The sequence below is a fragment of the Festucalex cinctus genome, chromosome 10, assembly GCF_051991245.1.
Source record: "Festucalex cinctus isolate MCC-2025b chromosome 10, RoL_Fcin_1.0, whole genome shotgun sequence".
NCBI classification, from domain to species: domain Eukaryota; kingdom Metazoa; phylum Chordata; class Actinopteri; order Syngnathiformes; family Syngnathidae; genus Festucalex; species Festucalex cinctus.
Window position 1 is genome coordinate 21,742,704 of NC_135420.1, and position 22,554 is coordinate 21,765,257.

The window sequence follows — 22,554 nt, forward strand, 5'->3', positions numbered from 1 at the left end:
TGCAGCGCAGCCGGGTCAACGAGTTGTGAAATCAAAAAGACCCACTAACTATGGCCAGCAGATGGCAGCATTGTATCTCTTTTCAATGGGCTGCCGGTGTATGGAATTACTCAGCTCAACTCAAGTTTATTTAAACTCGCAGCGATAGCTGCTCGGGCCCTAACTAGAGCTGCGAATTACAATGAAACATGACACAATCTGATGAAATACAACATTTTCAAGGCTGACGTGAATGATCAAAGCCTTTGTAACATTAAACCTAATTTGTCACTAAACCAAAAATATTAGTATCAAAGCTCAATGTCACTCAAATGACCTATTTTCAAATGGTGATTACTAAAGAACGGAATAAGGTAGAAACATCCTTTTTTTCTAATGAAAGAATGGAATGTGATATTCCATGTGGTACCCATGTTGTATATGTAGCAAAAGAACACAATATTCTGTTTGCTCCGAAAAATGAGTTAAAATGCTCGAAAATCGCTGGCATTGGAGGTTGTTTTTTGATAACGCGTGGCAGTAAAAGAGTTAACTTCATTGTTCATCATTTTTACTTCATCCACTTATTGCATAGTGGCGCCTTTATTCCATTGCCTTAAAGAGGTTTCCCGTCAACTGTACTTTATTTTTAGAACATCATCTCCTCTCCAGCCAAGGCCCATGGAGAATTCCCGCTCAACCCAGCTGTCAAAAAACGTCCCCGATGGGCTCGGCCGGCAAATTCCCCAACTTAAAACCCATTAGCGAGCTATCAGCCTGGCCGTACTGCAGTCGAACCACCTCATTTACCTAAGTGTCAAGCGCTGTCAAGAACCGCGGGCCGAGAGACGGTCCGAGACCGGGAGTGGGTCCGCTCGGAGGCATCGCACGCACGCACGTGGCCCGTCCTCATCAAAACCAGCAAAGGACGCTCACATATGTCACACGATGGGCTGAGAGACTTTTAGAATGGAAATGGTGAGTGTTTGATTTTCCATATCCACTCCATTAGTGGGAGCCAAGCAGCCAGTCGGGGTTGATTTTGATAGGTAAGTGAGGTGTTGGGAGGAAGTGGCAGTCACAGCGTGGCTATTCCAACGCACCCCAAATCAATTGGAGGAGTTGCTGTGGGTGTAAAAATGGATTATGTGCTTATAAATACAAACATGGCGAAATTTTACACGCAATGTAAACGGTTGAGGCCTGCCACCTCGTCTTGATGTCCCAAATGTAATATAATGAAATATTTTTCACTTATGTTCAAAGATTTAAGCCAACGTTTTCATTTGAGGGCCACATACAGAAAATCAGAAGGACGCAAGGGCCACATATTGTTATGAAGAGAAATTGTGTTTAGTCCTAAAAATTGTACAAATAATTTATTTGTGCTTTTGCATATTTAGAAAAATGCTACAGTATATAAACCAATTTATTTGTAATGTGGAAGTAGGGTTATTATAGTTTTGGAATTTTTCATTTTAGTTAGTTTTTATTAGTTTTTAGGGTGGTTCTGTTAGTTTTTATTGGTTTAGTTCTTTAAAAAAAAATGCTTAGTTTTAGTTTGGTTTGTTAGTTTCAGTATTAGTATTATTTTTTTTGTTTTTTTTTTAAATCTGTATTACTTGTGCGCCATATTTAAAAAACAACATGGGAGCGACGTCATCTGAAGGTGCTTTTCTATTGGCTGCTGCTTGATGACGTCACTTCTGTGTGACATACTTTCAAACGTCATTATTCCGGTTTATATCAAAATAAATCTACTAAAAATCACATTTAAAATCATTCCCAAAGGCTCATGCATATTTGGTATAATTTATAGTTAGTTTTGGTTAGTTTTAGTTAGTTTTGTAAACATAAAATGTCGTTTCAGTTAGTCTTTGTTTAAAAAAAAATAAAAATTGTTTTTATTTTATTTCAGTAACAATATTGTTTTTGGAATTTTAGCTTCAGTTTTTTTCATTTTAGTTTCAGTTTTTTCATTAGTTTTAGTTGACTAAAATAACCTTTTAATGGCAGCTGTTTTTCGATACCCCCCCTTCTTACTTTGACCATCTCCAAACATTTTTGTTTTGTTTATTTTATTTGAACTGAGTCAAATGCCATTTTTAGCATATGTCGCGGGCCACTGAAAGATTGACGGCGGGCCGCAAATGGCCCCCGGGCTGTAGTTTGGACACCACTGTTTAAGCTGTTTTAATGAAGTTACACTAAATGGTTGCTTTTTTTTTTTTTTTTTTTTTTTTTTTTTTAATTGCAGAGTAAAACAAATCAAATACATATACAACAAAATGTGCAATATTATTTACATAATACATAACATTAAATCATAACATGTGTGAATAGAGGCTAAAAATATTAGTGTGTGAGTGCGTGTCCACTGCCTCTCTTCGGATCTCCCAGCGTACCTTTCTGTGAAAATGATATGGTAAATATGGAAAGGGGCCCCAAGGGCACAAAAGGCCCGGCCCCCTCTTTAGGAGTGGATAATTGACTCCTTTTTCCTGCTTGATAATTCATTGCTTGCATATGCCAGCTAATACATCAGATGAAAAGTGCCCTGGCCCCTCATCTCCTTCGACACGCACGCACACAGACACACGCGCACCCACATACAGCGCCATGCATTAAATGACAAATGGGGGCACTTCTAGATCCATGAATGAATTATGTCTTCTAAATACCTTGAGCAGAGGCAACTGTCACTCGGCTAATCTGGGACAAAATATGACCAGCTCGGCGTTACAAAGGCCTGCTCGAGAATGAGGCGAGAAATGAACGCACATTAACACGGAACGTCTGATTCAGCGTCGCTGGGCATTTGCACATTTATCAAGAGATGGAAATACACCCCCTCTTCCTTTCTTCGCTCACACACACGCACACGCGCACACCCACACGTCTGTCATTTTAATGCGGGCCCTGGCATTGAAATAGATGAGGATTATTCCAGCAGGACAGCGATATCATTTGTTTTACAACAGCCGAGTCAGCACTCACAACAGTCATTAGGGAATTAGAAAGAGAAGGCCCTTTGCAAAGTGAAAAGAAGGATCAAATCATGAAGAAGACAAGACGTTAAATGCTCGCTAGCTAAAAAACGAGGGCGACGAGGCGGAAAGACAAACACGTGAGAAACGCCTGAAATCAGTCAGCTGATTAATTTCACGGCAGGTGGTCACAAATGTTTAACCTGTGGGAAATGTATTTATATTATTTTGCATTTTAGTTATCAACAACTATTTTCATTAATTAAACTGTTAAACACAAACAAACCACCATCACATGAAACGCGTCAATACTATTAGCTAGCAAACTGGCCTAAGTAACACGCTAGCACAAAGTGGAGTGACATAAATCATTTTACACAAATGGTATTAAATCAATAAAATCACCTTTAGGTAAATATTAGGAAATATAGATAATTGTTACTTTAATTTTAGTCATTAATTCCATATAGGCTACATTGAACGCAGGAGCTAACGAGCAGCAAAATCTATGAATATTTGACATCTGTCAAAACGGGGTTGAAATTGCGTTGACATCATGCATCAAATATGTACACAATCATGAAAACATGTTACATAAATGACTATAATCAGTAGTTAAACTATTACACACAAACTAGCCACCTTAACAAGGTTTGTCAATAGTATTAGCTAGCATGCAAGCCTACATAACACGCTAGCACAAATATATGCACTATCATTTTACACAAATGATATTAAATCATGAAACTCATATTTAGTCATTTACACAGAATAATGTGAGGGAATATAGATACATTGTACGGCAAAATCGGCTTAACGTGCAAAACGGGACATCTGAAACAGCCCAAAAACAACAACACCAATATTCCACCAGATGGCACCAAAGTAAAACATACCGTAATTACTTTTGCCACAAAAGGAACAAATAGGGTTTTTTTGGGGGGTTTTTTGTGTTTTTTTTTGGTTTATTGTTTTTTGTTTTCTAGCAAATAATGGTGGAAAGGTTTTGTTTAAAAAAAATCATAGACTATCCGAATATATATATATATATATATATATATATATATATATATATAAAAGTGAGAGCAAAGTCGAACAGTCATGTGAGAACCGCTTGAATTCATTCACCTGATTTTGTTCACCCAGTGCGGTCAAATGCACGATGACCTTGTGATTGTTCTCTGTTGGGATATTTTGCCAATGAAAGGTTTTACCTGTGGGAATTATTTTTAATGCAGCCATTCAGTGCTGCAGGGCAATATTTGAATTCCCCTGAAAACAGTGCAATAGTGCAGGAGGCCCAAGGATCAAATAAATAAATAAATAGAAGACGAGGCTGTGATGCAAGGCCTCTGATTTATTCAAATAGCATCAAAAAAGGAAAACAACTTTTGTCTGAATGCGACATTCTTCACCAATTGTTTCATTGAACTGAATTGAATTGAAAATATAAACGCAACATTTTTGGTTTTCCTCTCAATTTTTATGATCTGCAAAAAACTATACTATATGCCGTGCAATTGACCGGCAAACAGTCCAGGACGGGCCCCACCTATCAGCTAAATTCAGGTGGGATAAATGACAGCGTAAGTGTGACGCTAATGAGGACAAACACTTCAATGAATTGAAGTGAATGGTTGAATTTGAATCATGGAAAGGGTTGTTTCTTCTGTCTACAAAGAACAGCAGGCCAAGAAGGCGCATCATACCGCCTGAATGACGATACTACCCTCTAGTGGCTAAAGTCATTACTCCATCGTCGTTTATTTTATTTTTTTTATCACATAATTACTTTTACATTTAAATTGAGTGATTTTTAATAGCAATACCACATCACTGAAATATAAAAGTCTTCACAATGAAAAATCACTTAAATAAGTGATGTTATTTAAAAACAAACAACATTTTTCCGACTATGTATGTATTATTTTCTGATTTGCATAGATACAACTGAGACTGTTGATTAGCAGATGTAGCAGATCTAACTCATTTTGAAACCATATCTTGAAACGCTCACTCTATTTTGACGTCCTAAAATTGAAACCTGAACCTTTACTATCAAACTGTACTTTGAAACCTAATCCTATACTTTCCCAACTTCAATCGTGTACAATAAGGCTTTTAAAAAAACAAAACAACCATGTAAGGCTTTTTTTTTTTTTCAAACAACCATGTATAGCAAGGCTTTTTTTATTTTTATTTTTTTTTAATTTAATGACCATGTATAGCAAGGCTTTTTTTTATATAGTAAGGTGTTGTTTTTTTTTAACGACCATGTATAGTAAGGTTTTTTTTTCTTTTTTTTAAACAATCATGTAAAGTAAGGCTTTTTTTTTTTTACGACCATGTATAGTAAGGCTTTTTTAAATTTTGTTAGTATCGTAAGGTGTTTTTTTTTTTTAAATGACCATGTATAGTAAGGCTTTTTTTTTTGTTAGTATAGTAAGGTGTTTTTTTTTAAATGACCATATATAGTTAGGTGTTTATTTTAACAACCGTTTTAACAACCGTGTATATTATAGTAAGGTGTCTTGTATTTATTAAACGACCATGTATAGTAAGGCTTTTTTTTTTTTTTTAAACGACCATGTATAGTAAGGTGATTTTTTTTAAACGACCATGTATAGCAAGGCTTTTTTTTTTTTTTTAAACGACCATGTATAGTAAGGTGATTTTTTTTAAACGACCATGTATAGCAAGGTTTTTTTTTTTTTTTTTTTTTTTTTTTTTTTTTTTTTTTTTTTGTAATGACCATGTATAGTAAGGCTTTTTTTTAAACGACCATATATAGTAAGGTGTTTTTTTGTTTGTTTTTTTAACGACCATGTATAGTAAGGCTTTTTTTTTGTTAGTATCGTAAGGTGTTTTTTTTTTTGTTTTTTTTAACGACCATGTATAGTAAGGTTGTTGTTTTTTTAAACGACCATGTATAGTAAGGTTGTTGTTTTTTTTAAACGACCATGTATAGTAAGGCTTTTTTTTTTGTTAGTATAGTAAGGTGTTTTTTTTAAATGACCATATATAGTTAGGTGTTTATTTTAACAACCGTTTTAACAACCGTGTATATTATAGTAAGGTGTCTTGTATTTATTAAACGACCATGTATAGTAAGGCTTTTTTTTTTTTTTTAAACGACCATGTATAGTAAGGTGATTTTTTTTTAAACGACCATGTATAGCAAGGCTTTTTTTTTTTTTTTAAACGACCATGTATAGTAAGGTGATTTTTTTTAAACGACCATGTATAGCAAGGCTTTTTTTTTTTTTTTTTTTTTTTTTGTAATGACCATGTATAGTAAGGCTTTTTTTAAACGACCATATATAGTAAGGTGTTTTTTTGTTTGTTTGTTTTTTTAACGACCATGTATAGTAAGGTGTTTTTTTTTGCTTTTTTTTAAACAATCATGTAAAGTAAGGTTGTTTTTTTTTAACGACCATGTATAGTAAGGCTTTTTTTTTGTTAGTATCGTAAGGTGTTTTTTTTGTTTTTTTTAAACAATCATGTAAAGTAAGGTGTCGTGTATTTATTAAACGACCATGTATAGTAAGGCTTTTTTTTTTTTTTTTTTTTTTTTAAACGACCATGTATAGTAAGGTGATTTTTTTTTTTTTTTTAAACGACCATGTATAGTAAGGCTTTTTTTTTTCTTTTTTTTAAACAATCATGTAAAGTAAGGCTTTTTTTTTTTTTTTTAAACGACCATGTATAGTAAGGCTTTTTTTTTTTTGTATTGTAAGTTTTTTTTTTTTTTTTTTTTAAATAAACGACCATGTAAGGCATTTTTTTTTAACGACCATGTTTAGTAAGGCTTTTTTTTTTTTTTTTTTTTTTTAAACGACCATGTATAGTAAGGCTTTTTTTTTTTTTAATGACCATGTATAGTAAGGCACTTTATTTTAAAACGACCATGGTAAGGCTTTTTTTTTATTTTTATTTTTTTTTTATTTTAAACGACCATGTATAGTAAGGCATTTTTTTAAATGACCATGTATAGTAAGGCATTTAAAAAAAAATGTTTTTTTTAAACTACCATATATAGTAAGGCATTTTTTTTTAACAACCATGTATAGTAAGGCTTTTTTTTTAACTTTTATTTATTATTTTTTTTAAACGACCATGTATAGTAAGGCATTTTTTTAACGACCATGTATAGTAAGGCTTTTTTTTTTCTTTTTTTTTTTTTTAAAAACTACCATATAAAGTAAGGCATTTTTTTTTTAACAACCATGTATAGTAAGGCTTTTTTTTTTTTTTTTTTTTTAACGACCATGTATAGTAAGGCATTTTTTTTAAATGACCATGTATAGTAAGGCTTTTTGTATTTTTATTTTATTTGTTTATTTATTTTATTGTATTTATTTATTTATTTATTTATTTATTTTTTTAAGAGCTCAGAATTGTTCATTCGGTAGTCTTACCGATTCAACGTTGCTCTTTTTTTTTTTCTTTTTTCTTTTTTTTTTTTTAAACGACCATGTATAGTAAGGCATTTTTTTTTTTTAAACGACCATGTATAGTAAGGCTTTTTTTTTTTTTTTACGACCATGTATAGTAAGGCTTTTTTTTTTTTTTTTTTTTTTAAATGACCATGTATAGTAAGGCTTTTTTTCCCCCATGTATAGTAAGGCTTTTTTTTTTTTTTAAACGACCATGTATAGTCAGGCATTTTTTTAAATGACCATGTATAGTAAGGCATTTTTTTTCTTTTTTTTTTTTTCAACGACCATGTATAGTAAGGCTTTTTTTTTTTTTTTTTAAACGACCATGTATAGTAAGGTGATTTTTTTTAAACGACCATGTATAGCAAGGCTTTTTTTTTTTTTTTTTTTTTTTTTGTAATGACCATGTATAGTAAGGCTTTTTTTAAACGACCATATATAGTAAGGTGTTTTTTTGTTTGTTTGTTTTTTTAACGACCATGTATAGTAAGGTGTTTTTTTTTGCTTTTTTTTAAACAATCATGTAAAGTAAGGTTGTTTTTTTTTAACGACCATGTATAGTAAGGCTTTTTTTTTGTTAGTATTGTAAGGTGTTTTTTTTTTTTTTTTTAAACAATCATGTAAAGTAAGGTGTCGTGTATTTATTAAACGACCATGTATAGTAAGGCTTTTTTTTTTTTTTTTTTTTTTAAACGACCATGTATAGTAAGGTGATTTTTTTTTTTTTTTTAAACGACCATGTATAGTAAGGCTTTTTTTTTTCTTTTTTTTAAACAATCATGTAAAGTAAGGCTTTTTTTTTTTTTTAAACGACCATGTATAGTAAGGCTCTTTTTTTTTTGTATCGTAAGGTGTTTTTTTTTTTTTTTTTAAATAAACGACCATGTAAGGCATTTTTTTTTAACGACCATGTTTAGTAAGGCTTTTTTTTTTTTTTTTTTTTTTTAAACGACCATGTATAGTAAGGCTTTTTTTTTTTTTAATGACCATGTATAGTAAGGCACTTTATTTTAAAACGACCATGGTAAGGCTTTTTTTTTATTTTTTATTTATTTTAAACGACCATGTATAGTAAGGCATTTTTTTAAATGACCATGTATAGTAAGGCATTTAAAAAAAAAATGTTTTTTTTAAACTACCATATATAGTAAGGCATTTTTTTTTAACAACCATGTATAGTAAGGCTTTTTTTTTAACTTTTATTTATTATTTTTTTTAAACGACCATGTATAGTAAGGCATTTTTTTAACGACCATGTATAGTAAGGCTTTTTTTTTTCTTTTTTTTTTTTTTAAAAACTACCATATAAAGTAAGGCATTTTTTTTTTAACAACCATGTATAGTAAGGCTTTTTTTTTTTTTTTTTTTTTAACGACCATGTATAGTAAGGCATTTTTTTTAAATGACCATGTATAGTAAGGCTTTTTGTATTTTTATTTTATTTATTTATTTATTTTATTGTATTTATTTATTTATTTATTTATTTATTTTTTTAAGAGCTCAGAATTGTTCATTCGGTAGTCTTACCGATTCAACGTTGCTCTTTTTTTTTTTTTTTTTCTTTTTTTTTTTTTAAACGACCATGTATAGTAAGGCATTTTTTTTTTTTAAACGACCATGTATAGTAAGGCTTTTTTTTTTTTTTTTACGACCATGTATAGTAAGGCTTTTTTTTTTTTTTTTTTTTTTAAATGACCATGTATAGTAAGGCTTTTTTTCCCCCATGTATAGTAAGGCTTTTTTTTTTTTTTAAACGACCATGTATAGTCAGGCATTTTTTTAAATGACCATGTATAGTAAGGCATTTTTTTTCTTTTTTTTTTTTTAAACGACCATGTATAGTAAGGCTTTTTTTTTTTTTTTTTAAACGACCATGTATAGTAAGGTGATTTTTTTTAAACGACCATGTATAGTAAGGCATTTTTAAAAAAATGTTTTTTTTTAACGACCATGTATAGTAAGGCTTTTTTTTTGTTAGTATCATAAGGTGTTTTATTTTTTTATTTTTTTATTTTTTTTTAACGACCATGTATAGTAAGGTGTCGTGTATTTATTAAACGACCATGTATAGTAAGGCTTTTTTTTTTTTTTTTTTTTAAACGACCATGTATAGTAAGGTGATTTTTTTTATTTTTAAACGACCATGTATAGTAAGGCTTTTTTTTCTTTTTTTTAAACAATCATGTAAAGTAAGGCTTTTTTTTTTTTTGTATCGTAAGGTGTTTTTTTTTTTTTTTTTTAAATAAACGACCATGTATAGTAAGGCATTTTTTTTTAACGACCATGTTTAGTAAGGCTTTTTTTTTTCTTTTCTTTTTTTAAACGAGCATGTATATAGTAAGGCTTTTTTTTTTTTAAACGACCATGTATCGTAAGCCGTTTTTTTCTTCTTTTTTTTTTAAACGACCATGTATCGTAAGGTGTTTTATATTTTTTTTTAAACGACCATGAGTAAGGCTTTTTTTTTTTAATGACCATGTATAGTAAGGCACTTTATTTTAAAACGACCATGGTAAGGCTTTTTTTTTTATTTTTATTTTTTTTTTATTTTAAACGACCATGTATAGTAAGGCATTTTTTTAAATGACCATGTATAGTAAGGCATTTTAAAAAAAATGTTTTTTTTTAAACTACCATATATAGTAAGGCATTTTTTTTTAACAACCATGTATAGTAAGGCTTTTTTTTTTTACTTTTATTTATTATTTTTTTTAAACGACCATGTATAGTAAGGCATTTTTTTAACGACCATGTATAGTAAGGCTTTTTTTTTTCTTTTTCTTTTTTTTAAAAAACTACCATATAAAGTAAGGCATTTTTTTTTAACAACCATGTATAGTAAGGCTTTTTTTTTTTTTTTTTTTTTTTTACGACCATGTATAGTAAGGCTTTTTTTTTTTTTAAACGACCATGTATAGTAAGGTTTTTTTTTGTTTTTTTAAACGACCATGTATAGTAAGGCTTTTTTTTGTTGTTTTTTTTTTAAATGACCATGTATAGTAAGGCATTTTTTTTTTTTTTAACGACCATGTATAGTAAGGCTTTTTTTTTCTTTTTTTTTTTTTTAAACGACCATGTATAGTAAGGCTTTTTTTTTTTTAATTTTTATTTATTTTTTTTAAACGACCATGTATAGTAAGGTATGGATGGTTGTTCGTCTCTGTGTGCCCTGCGATTGGCTGGCAACCAGTCCAGGGTGTCCCCTGCCTACTGCCCAGAGCCAGCTGAGATAGGCGCCAGCAACCCCCGCGACCCTTGTGAGGAATAAGCGGTCAAGAAAATGGATGGATGGATGTATAGTAAGGCATTTTTTTTTTTTAAACGAACATGTATAGCAAGGCTTTTTTTTTTTTTTTTTTTTTTTTAATGACCATGTATAGTAAGGTGATTTTTTTTTGTTTTTTTTTTAACGACCATGTATAGTAAGGTGATTTCTTTTTGTTTTTTTTTTAACGACCATGTATAGTAAGGTGATTTTTTTTTTTTTAAACGACCATGTATAGTAAGGCTTTTTTTTGTTTGTTTTTTTTTGTTTTTTGTTTTTAACAACTATGTATAGTAAGGTGTTTTTTAAAAAAAATGACAATGAATAGTAAGGTGTTTTTTTTGTTGTTTTTTTAACGACCATGAATATAGTAAGGCTTTTTTTTTTTTTTTTTTTTTTTTTAAATGACCATGTATAATAAGGCATTTAAAAAACAACAAAAAAACGGGACTTCAGTTAATCTGCCAGGGCAAGACGACCTCCTCCTTCAGCTCGCCAGGTCCATCACACCCTCATCTGCTTTATAGCAACACTATTATAACATTGCCTTTCATAATAAAGGAAGAGGTGGGGGCTGCAATAAGAGTGAGCAGAATGATAGGCCTCTTATCTTTACTGCACAATAGCTGAGTTTAATCACAGTGTGCTTGTTTACACATACACGCACACACGAGTGCCACGCTGAGTAAACACGAATCTCACATCAGCCTGACAGGTGCTGCCTCAGATGCCAGGTAACGATCATGAGTGTATACAGATAATATGACGTTCACAATCACAACTTTAAAATTCATTCATCAGTTCACTTTTTTTTTTAATACATTACAAAGCTGACATGGTAAGCATTAAACACATGTGGTCCATCCGTTTCAAAGAACAGCAGACCCAATTTGAGGACAAGACCAAATCATTAGGTACACTTGCTCACGAATGCGGTTCAGTACATATATACGTACATTAATGGCCTATATGTACTGTATGTTACTTTCCAAAATACTGCTAGCCATACAAAATTCCAAGAGTAGCATATGTACCATATTTCATGCATTGAATGTGTTATTTTTATTTTACTTTTCTTTTTTTCATTTATCTGCTCATTAAGCGCTGTATTAGCTGCAATGCCCTAAAATGCCACAAGATGGCGCCAAAGCCCTGACTAAGAGTGAAGTAAGAATTGGTGTCGAGGAAGTACGCTGAGGATTCTGGTGGTATTTATTTTGAAAGGGATACGTGACTCATTGAGCCATTTTCAGCAGTAAAAAAGTTAATAATTTGTATATAATTAATGAGGTACAATTAATACCTTTAAAAAGTATTTTTTCTACTTGCTGTCGATTGATGATGACATCACCTGTGCTGAGGAAGTAGTTAACGCCCAATCATGGCTCAATTGGCTGACCAAACCCAGAAAACAGGTGAGCTATGATTGGTCATTAAAGATGATTATTTTTATTATTATTTAAATAAAGACAATTCTAAAAGAAAGTTAGTAGGAGGTCAATTTAGGACTCAATCCCTGTCTGTACATTCTGAATGCATTATAAATAGGAGATGTGAACATAAAAAATAAAATCTTATTAGTCAGCAGCACATTTACTCGCCAGCAGAAGTCAAGTCTGGTGGATTCTGAGTGATCATACACGTATCACACCCCCACAAGCCCATTATCGCCCCCTCCAGGGCACGCGGGCAGTGCGGCGTTGTCGGCACGGGACCCGCACGATGAGACGGGCGAGCCGGTGGGGCTAAACTGGAGCGCCGTAGTCTCCTGCTGGGTGTGTTCGCTAGTCTCCATCTCAAAGGCCGCCGCCCCCGCCCGCATGGGCCCCCGGACCCGAGGGACGGAGCTCGCCGGCGGGCGCCCGCCACTGGTGACGCAGCACACCGCGAAGAAAGCCAGGGCGGTGAGCAGCAGGAGCGGCCCGATGACGATGGGGGGGTTGCCGCTCGGGATGAAGGTGCCGAAGGCGAAGGCGCCCACCAGGGTGACGTTGACGCCGGCCAGCAGCAGGCACAGGCCGCACGCGCAGCAAAGCGGAGGTGAGGGCAGGCTGCAGGGACAAAGGCGCGGGTTGGGTTTTGGGACCCGCTTGGCTGCGGAGGGTCTGCACGTGTTTTCCGGCAGCACCATGGAGGGGTGTGCGAGGGGTCCAGACCAGCTGAAGATCAGATGCAGAAGCGATGGACTCATCACCTGAGATGAAGAAGTTAGTGTTTTTTTAAACAGCCATGTATAGTAAGGCATTTTTTTAAATGACCATGTATATATAGTAAGGCATTTTTTTTTTTTTTTTTAAACGACCATGTATAGTAAGGCTTTTTTTTTTTTTTTTTTTTTTTTTTAAACGACCATGTATAGTAAGGCATTTATGATTTTATTTTTATTTTTTTTAAGACCATGTAGTCAGCCGTTGATTTATTTTTTATTTTTTTTAACGACCATATATAGCAAGGCTTTATTTATTTATTTTTTTAATGACCATGTATAGTAAGGCATTTTCTTTTTTAACGACCATGTATAGTAAGGCTTTTTTTTTTTTAACGACCATGTATAGTAAGGCTTTTTTTTTTTTTTTTCTTAACGACCATGTATAGTAAGGCTTTTTTTTTTTTTTTTTTTTTTTTAACGACCATGTATAGTAAGGCTTTTTTTTTTTTTTTTTTTTTTTAAGACCATGTAGTCAGCCGTTGATTTATTTTTTATTTTTTTTAACGACAATATATAGCAAGGCTTTATTTATTTATTTTTTTAATGACCATGTATAGTAAGGCTTTTTTTTTTTTTAACGACCATGTATAGTAAGGCATTTTTTTTTTTACGACCATGTATAGTAAGGCTTTTTTTTTTTTTTTTTTTTTAAACGACCATATAGTAAGCCATTTTTTAAAATGACCATGTATAGTAAGGCATTTTTTTTTTATAACGACCATGACGTACATATATATATAGTAAGGCGTTTAAAAAATAAAAGCAACAAAAAATTGACCATGTAAGTAAGTTTTTTTTTTTTTTTTTTTTTTTTTAAAGTGAGGTATATTGATTTAAAAAATAACTTATTTATGCCACTGATCACTTGATTTCAAAAGAAACGAAGTTAGATTACAAGTTTTACCAGTTACTTTCAGGAGCCAGCGACAACCTTAAGTGGTTTTGCCAATACTTGAAAGTCAATTTTTAACAGTAATGTTTAATAAGAATAAGGTTTTTATTAAAAATAAAATAAAGCCTTTTGACTTGACCTGTTTACTAAAAAAAAACACACAAAAAAACTGAACATAAATTGTCTACTGGTTTTTATTTAAAAAAATAAATAAAAAAATCTAGACCTCTTCAATTAATACAATATACAATTTTTACAGTGTCTGGTGATACTTATCTCCTAGTCTTTTATTGGAGACCTTGAAGGAAATGCACACATTTACAATTACGATTGACCAGTCGTCCCGAAGTGTCAATTATCACACCCCCTCCCCCCTTTTTTACACATCACACACACAAAACACGAAAAAGGGAGTAGGTAATCCCTTGTAAGATATTAACATTTACTTACTTTACATGAGAGGCTTTAATGGTGTTTGTCCGTCCATGTCCATGTGAACAGGATGCAGTAGAAGCGAACACCAGATGTCTCCTCCCTGCAGGAGCAAATAAGAACACTATCAGCTGCTGTCTCCACTCTGGTGCTCTACTGTGTAACATGAAACGGCACGCCCACTTTTAAGACTGCAATACAATTACACAAAAAGGTAAACATTTAGGCCTAATTGTATTCATTTTGTACCAAATGACATTAAATTTAAATAAATAAAATGATGAAATAAAATTACATTTACGAAATAACTCATTTACATTTAAAACCAAAATAAAATTGAAAATAAAATGAAACAATACATTGGTAATAAAAGGAAACATTTTTTAAAAGTAACACTAAATAAAAATTAAATCGTACCAAAATAAGTAAGATGTAAGTAAAATACATAAGACAATTAAATGAAGTAACAAAACGTAAGCAATACATTTAACACAAAATTGTATTCAATAAAAGCACAAAATTAAAATGTTAAAATGAAATACAACTAAATGAAATGAATAGAATTGAATTAAATGCAAAACATGATTGTTTTATTTTTAAATATATATAATATGCTTTTCGTGTCATTAGATTTATAGTACTTCGAATAAAAAAAATTCGACTTTTGACACAATAGTTCATTTCGAATTGTTTTATTGAAAATAGCATGCCAGTGATGCCCTCCCAACTTATGCACAAACCCATTAATTAAACAGGAATGCAAATGAGGGAGGGGCTCCATGATTGCATACGTTTCTCATTTGCTGCCACTTGAGTTAACGATGCAAATAAACACACATCAGATAAGAGGCTTTTCCAGTAGATCAGCGTTGCTATAGAGATGTTGTGTCCACGGCAACCACGTGGAATCAAACCTTACCGACACACCAGACTTTCTCACACACAATATGAAACTAATCTCTACCAAATAAAAAAAAAAAATACTTCTTTAAATAAAATATTCCCCACGTAATGTACTGCTTATCTAAGCTTCATTCATGGCACATTCAGGAGAAACAACAGAACATGATAAGAAAAATACACGACGTATAAGACGTTCAATAAAACACTTTTTGATCCGGCGTACAAAAGACCATTTGGTGCTCCTCCTCTTTGATAAAGCGTGTATTATTTATCAGCATTCGTTTGATCGAGCGACCACATTCACATCAAAATAACTCCCTTTTAATACCAATATGAAATATATATTCCTTTATCGATGCTGACAATATGTGTGAACAAGTCACATTTGAAGTTGCCAGACATAACATGTGGAAGCACCAGGTTCGAATAAATAACTTTTCCTCGTGAAAAGCAGGCTCCAACTTGACCGTGCGGAGACAAATCCAAGTTCAAAATACGTATAAACAAAACATGCTTTGTCCAACTTTTAAAGTACATCTGTGCTAACAGGTAACTTAAAACACTGTGAACAAAAAAAAAAGAAAATCATTACAAGTTCTTCACAGTCCGGAAATTCTAATAAAAAAAAATCACAACGCACTTGAGCTTAGAACACAATAAGAGACTCCCTTTCACATACACGGACAGGCTTCATAAAAGCAATCACATTACTATTTAAAACAAAAAAACAAAAAAAACAAACAAAAAAAAAACAAAGACAAAAAAATTCTTCAGGCAATTATGAGGCAATCATAAAGCAAGATATTTGGCTACAATAAATACAAAAATAAGAAATTACCTACTGTATTCTTCTTTCCTAAAAAAAAAAAAAAAAAAAAAAAAAGCACTATATCCCTTTGATGCACAACATATTCACACCCCTTCTAATGCACAACTTGGTCGGGTCACTTTTGACCCATGTTGTGCATCAAAGGGTTATTAAAATGCCAGGAGTTTTCCCGAGGTTTCCAAGACAAAATGCTACTTTGCTGCAAGAGATAAAATACAGGAAGTGGGAAAGAGAACAAAAAAAAAAAAAAAAGTTTCCACAACAACTTATCACCCGATCACACCCAGAGAGAACAGATAATAAAAGATGAGAACAGTAAAGCGAGCGGCTCATTTTCAGGCCGTGAGGTCAGCCGCGCCGTCTCGGCCGCCGCGTATGGCGTTGGACTGCGCCCTCCTGCGAGCCAGTCTGGAGTTGGACGGCGGAGAAAGCCTCATGGAGCAAATGACTGCGGGGCACACCTCTTCCTCTTCTTCGTCCTCTACTTCCTGTTGCTGCTGCTGCTGCTCGTCATGCTGCGACAGCTGCCGGTGGAAGGCGATGGCTTCGGCTGCAAACTGGCTCAAGTCTTTGGTGCTGCTGTTCCTACGAGGTTGACATACGTACACGTGAAAGGGACTTGACTTTGACTTTTAAACGTCCAGTTCCCCACTTTTTTTTGTTTTGTTTTTTTGGGTACGACAAAAAACTGTGCACGGCCTACTGCATCTTAAATCATAATTATTTATTTAAAAAAAAAGAAAAAAAAAAGGGGCGATACTAATTTCAAGTGATACTTCACTAATTTAGCCCATTATAGCAGTAAAAATATTTTGTCTATAATTAATTTGATACTTTCATTATTATTCACGTACAATCAGTGCCTTTAAAAACACATTTTGCAACTTGCTGTCACCTGAAAATGACATCACAAGGGCTCAGGTAACCAATCACAGCTCAGCTTATGAATGTCCCCTGACCAAACCTAGAAAACAGGTGAGCTGTGATTGGTTACCTGAGCCCTTGTGATGTCATTTTCAGTCGACAGCAAGTTGCAAAAAATGTGTTTTTAAAGGTACTATTTGTACATGAAAAATAATGAAAGTATCAAATTAATTATAGACAAAATATGAACTTTTTATTGCTATAATGGGCTGAAAAAGTGAAGTATCCCTTTAAGACCCACTTTTTTCCCTTGGCTTTTTAGTTCAGTGTGAATTGTATGGTCCTTGGGGTCTTTTTGTGTTTTATTTTGATTTTTTTAATTATTATTTTTAATGTATTTATTATGATTAAATGGCCAATTCATTGGATGAAAAAGGGGCTTTCACTGGTATAGCGCTTTTCAACCTTAGGTCCTCAAAGTGCTTTTAACACCGTTTCCTCATTTTACCTACTCATGACGCAGCATCAGGAGCAACCTGAGGGTTCAGTATCTTGCTCAAGGACACTTCGACATGGTCACAAGGGCTAAAAAAAATATTTATAATCTTCAAACATTCTTTTGTAAATATTGGAAACCATCAATGGTCCACCATCTACAAATTCACATTTTTCATATTTTTGTTTTGAACAGATGCCATGCAAGATTGATTTTTTTCTTTAAATTAAATAATATTTTCTTTAACAGTATATCTCAGGTATTTTAGTCATGATGTTTATATACATTTCCAGCCTATTTTTTTGTGCTTAAGCCAAAGCCCTGTCTAAAAGTATTGATTTAGCGCCATTTTGGTCCTTTCAACTATGGTGAAGTGAAGGGAGTAGCTTCATTCATAGAGGCCATAGCCTTGTCCAACAGAAAAGTAGTGCTTTGTTGCCATCTTGTGGCATGTGCGGGTAATTGGCAGGGAACGTGTGGACTTTTGCTATTAGTGGCAGAGTTCGGAAGAACTGTCGAAGAATGTAACTTTTTGGATGACTTCATTTCTTTCAGTGCTTTCACGACTTTACAGTTTACCTCTGTAAGGCATGAGGAGTTGGAAGACCTCGCTCTGGTGCATTCTGTACAAATAAGAGAGGTGCGTGTGAAATTCAGGTCTCCAATACCAAAGCAAGCAAGCAAAAAAGCAAAACCTTACCCCCTGCACCCACGGGTGCTTAAGGACCTGAGCGGCGCTGAGGCGCAATGTGGCGTCTCGTACCAGCAGCTTGCTGATAAGATCCTTGGCGGCGTCTGTGATGTGAGCCCAGTCCTTGTCTGGAAACTCGTATTTGCCCTGCTGGATGCTCTCAAACAGGTGACTCTGGGGGCCGGAACATGACATGACATTGTCAGCACACAAGCGCCACGATGTCTCAAGTTCTATTTTTGAAAGGTGATTGCGCGTGTGTGTCACCTGATGGAACGTTTTACTTTTAGGCTAACAATATGTGGATATGTCACGTTACAGGCAGTGAAGTCCCATCAAGGTGAGCGTACCTGGCACGTGCGGCACGTTTCCCCCCGGTCCCACCCGCAATCGCTGCCGCAGTGGCCCGTGAAGGGCGGGCTGCCACTTAACAGGATGTAGAGAATGACCCCGAGGCTCCACAGGTCACAGCGCTTGTCGTAGAAGGACGCCTCGTCGGTGAACACCTCCACCACTTCTGGAGCCATGTATTCAGCTGAGCCACACTAAAAAGCGACAACGCGTGACCAGAAGTTTGTAGCATGCTCGTGAATAACAACAACCGATATTGAACGTAGTCGACTGCTAATTCTGTTGAATGGCAACAGGGAAGTTGGAGCTTCTGCCATCTGGTCGAAGAGCATTTAATTGTTTTGCCTGTCACTATACATAGCTGGCAAAAATGAACATTATTTGTAATATTCATATCTCATAGTCCACAGATCACTAATCTAAGTTCTAAATCTTACCGGTGTAGTGAGTTCTGGAGTGGTGATAGGTGTGCAGGCGCTGCTGAGCTGCACGCCGCTTCCCAGGTCAAAGTCACAGATCTTAACCGGTGACACCTGGAGGGAAAAAAAAAAAAAGGTGGTGGGTTGCTGAAGGTCATAAAAAAAACAAATGAAAACAAATGTGAAATGTTCCACAACAGGGATGGATTGTTACGGATTATTATTATTTAAAAAGAAAAGTGTCAGTCAATCAAATCAGTCAAAATCCAGTAAAACAGACGGTTTGCTTCTGTGAAAATGGCTTGGAGTGAATGAGTTGAAATAGAAGTTTTGTCATAGATTTGGTTAGGATGTATGTGTTGCGATGCGGTCCCCTCCACCATTTATTGTCGACAAAGCCTACTTAAGGTACATTTTATAATCTATTTTCAAGCTGCTAGCAACTTACAGATGTGGTAAATAACTGTTTTGTTTTAGGGTAAATACATATATTAAAACATTCCAGATAAGGTCTTTTCAATCATTTAAAGCACCCATTTGTAACCTGGTTTACTTACTTGATCAGTGCATTCACAAAGGACGTTCTCCAGTTTGAGGTCCCTGTGAGCAATACCTGGAAGGACAACACACAGTGCTACCGTTGACAACTGGGACAGTGTCAGCCGAATGTGGGTAGATTTTACAAAGAGGTGCTTTACCCTTTATGTGTAGAAAGTCAAGCGCTTGGGCGATGTCACGGACCACCTTGCTGGCCTCCAGCTCATCAAAGTGCTTCCGGTTCTGGATGTGTGTAAGGATGGAACCTAGTGAGACGAAACAATCGCGTCGTGTCGGTGCATGTCGCATTGCGCGCAGACAAAATGGCCGCTGTTCTTTCCGCTCACCTCCTCGCAACTTTTCAAACACCAAATAAAAGCAGGTGTCGTCTTCAAAGAACTCGATCAGTTCCAAAATATTCCTGTGTCAAAATATCGCCAATTTAGTTTCAGTTGACATTAATTGTGGTGATTTCCTGAAATGTCTTTTCAAAGATGACATAAATTCCCTCACTTGTTTCCTTGACACTGGTAAAGCGTCTCCACTTCCCGGAAGACTCGGTTGCGGCTGTGACCTGCACTCTTTTCGATGATCTGTGTGACAGACCAAAAATACATTTCAAAGCAATGTTATGTAACCATCTGCATCGGTTGCTTAGAGACACTATCGAATTTGAAAGATTTCAATCTAAGTCAACACTACAACACCAATCTCAAAAGCACTTTTTTCCCCCCCCACATGAACCGTGAACATTTCATTTGAAGTGCATCTGCCGTTAGCTGAATTATGAGGTTGATTCCTCCTTTAAACACGTTTTTTTTTTTCTAATTCGCCAATCAATCAAAAAATAATAAACTGATTAATCAATGATTAAAAAAAACTGTCATTGCTCTAAAAATGTCTCACATCGCCCTTTTACAGAAACTAATTTTAAAAGTCACCTTTACTGCATACTCCTGCCCATTCTGCAGGCTGATGCATCCTTGGACTTTGGCAAAGGCCCCCTGACCAAGCACCTCATCTGTCAGCTTGTAGAGGTCTAAATTGAATGAAGAACGAGTTCAATACATATCCACGAGTCATACTCAAATCCGGCCATTATTACCATCAAAAGTGCCGGTGGAGTTGTTTGTCGCTCTTGATCTTTTCTTCTTCTTTCGTTTGGCTGCATCGGGGATGTTCAAAGGCTGGCTTTTCTCAACTTCTGATGCAGCGCATGACGACAACGACAAATGAAGACATTTGAAACCATGTCCGCCGCGCTGAACAATAAGGCTGTGTCGCACCTGCAGGCACTTGAGCGATGTGCTGCCTGTCCTCTGAAGCCATCCCATTCTGCTGCTGCTCCCCATAACACTGCCCTACTTGGCCCAGAGCCAGGGACTTGCCCTGGAACAGACAGGAAAAACGAGGGGAGGAAACAATCATTCTTTTGAGAAGGTAGAAGAGGAAATGCATGGTTTTCTATTTGCATAAAACATAATTGGAAAAAAAAAATCAGTTTATTTATTAATGAAAAAGTCACCAAAACAGATTGTTCACCTTTAAAAAATAGGACTGAAATTTAACTTTCTTTTTTTTTTTTCAATCACAAATTTTGCATCCCTTCTCTAAGGCAACCTGCCAGAACAGTAGCTCGCTGTTAGTACACAAAATGCCAACCTTATCGACTATTACCAGACATGTTTACAGATCCAGTCATAGCACATGACTCTCTGAGACTGATGGAACGTCTGTGTGTAAAGGTAGATAAGGCTGACAAGTCAGTGCACTGATAAGCTGATGTTTCACATCAACGCGGTGACAGATGGTACCTGGAGCGAGTGCTGGAAGACTTGCAACTCCGTCATCATGCGGTGCCTCACCATAGCTGCCAACTGAGGGAACATTACAAATATTTAGTCAACCTGGAATACCCTGCATCCGACCAAACACATTCAGACGTAATAAGATAAGCTTGTCAGTCAAAGAACATGATCTCACGCATCAACTATTGCCTCAGATGGGTTATTTCTTTGGTTACACAGACGATTGTGAAATAGTAACTAAATAATTTTATGAATAATATGTAGTCTCACTTTAAGAGACATTAAACAAACCATAGTCAAGTGCTAAAGCTATAAACTGGTAACATTATTTGCATTTAACCATGTAAAATGCTCTGACAGTTGTCTGCGAGAAGTGTTATATAAATAAATGAGCTTACCAGGATACAACTGTATGAAATCCAATAGCAAGCCAACGTTAGCAAATCCAACCCAAGTCGTGACGTCATAGACACCCAAGCCATGGTCAACTCGTACATTAACACTTACATTAAACATTTATTGCAGTAAAATAATAGCTTCATAACATTTGCTTGGTAAAAATTTCATTCGCTTGGTCAACAACAACAGTAAGTGGCCATGTCTTTAAAATCGACAAACGACGTAATGTTGTTAGCGTTAGCCACAGCTAGCTAGCTAGCTAGCTAGCCTAGCACAAACCTGTCAAACCACGTCCGATAGCAATTCACGCCATCCCTAAATAATTTATATAAATACGAGCCAGGTGCTGGTAAAGCAAATCTGAGACATGAAATGGTCTTTTAACCTGAACATTCTCCGAACTGGTCGAATCCCCGCCGGTCAGAGCCTCCAAGCGCTGATGCAAACTCCCATCTCAAGCTGAAAGCCACCAATGGACCGGTTGCGGTGACGCGCCCAGCGGGAAAACACATCAACACACAGACGCGGCTACTTCCGCGTTTTCCCTTCGTCCATTGGTTCAATAGGAAACGTCACGTAAACGTCTCTCGTCACGCCTCTTCACATAATGAAGGTTTTGAACTTGAAACGGGTCTTTTTCCTTCTTTATGCCTTTCACAGCTTGTCATATATTTGATTTTCCTCCCTTATTTTGCATTTCATAACCATTTATACGGGACAATCATTTTAAACTTTTTTGTTAAATGAGCGCACTCATTAATGTATATGTATGCTTTGTGACAATTTAAGTTTTACGTTTATGTTTCCCTGACATAACGCCAATTAATCATAACTTTCATGATCACAAGTCGATAACTGAGACCTGGTCAATAGAAAGTAAAGTAACCAAATTTAAACTTTTTTTTTTGTTTTTTTTGTTTTTAATGAGACCAGGGAAGAACCCCGAGTGCTTGGAGCAAATCCACGCAAGCACACAAGATGATCAAGGGGCATTATGTACATAATGCCCCTTTATATGTTTCAAAAGTAGTTTTATTGGCATGCCACTTTCCAT

General features: G+C 34.8%; 2 protein-coding genes across 2 annotated transcripts; both read right to left on the bottom strand.

Annotated features, from left to right (window-relative positions):
• Positions 1-11,260: 11,260 nt before the first annotated feature.
• On the bottom strand, positions 11,261-15,978 carry LOC144027331 (transmembrane protein 275-like). The gene is made up of 3 exons (XM_077534748.1): positions 15,945-15,978; positions 14,222-14,306; positions 11,261-12,864 (listed from the first exon to the last, which is right to left on the bottom strand). Exon 3 carries the CDS (start codon positions 12,859-12,861, stop codon positions 12,316-12,318), a length of 546 nt encoding a protein of 181 aa, XP_077390874.1. The 5' UTR covers positions 12,862-12,864; positions 14,222-14,306; positions 15,945-15,978; the 3' UTR covers positions 11,261-12,315.
• On the bottom strand, positions 14,880-22,053 carry mknk1 (MAPK interacting serine/threonine kinase 1). The gene is made up of 14 exons (XM_077534747.1): positions 21,886-22,053; positions 21,108-21,170; positions 20,580-20,682; positions 20,399-20,497; positions 20,235-20,332; positions 19,807-19,886; positions 19,641-19,714; positions 19,455-19,559; positions 19,314-19,369; positions 18,775-18,870; positions 18,337-18,531; positions 17,996-18,160; positions 17,875-17,918; positions 14,880-16,520 (listed from the first exon to the last, which is right to left on the bottom strand). The coding sequence occupies exons 2-14, from the start codon at positions 21,159-21,161 to the stop codon at positions 16,271-16,273; spliced, it is 1,419 nt and encodes a 472-aa protein (XP_077390873.1). The 5' UTR covers positions 21,162-21,170; positions 21,886-22,053; the 3' UTR covers positions 14,880-16,270.
• Positions 22,054-22,554: the final 501 nt, after the last annotated feature.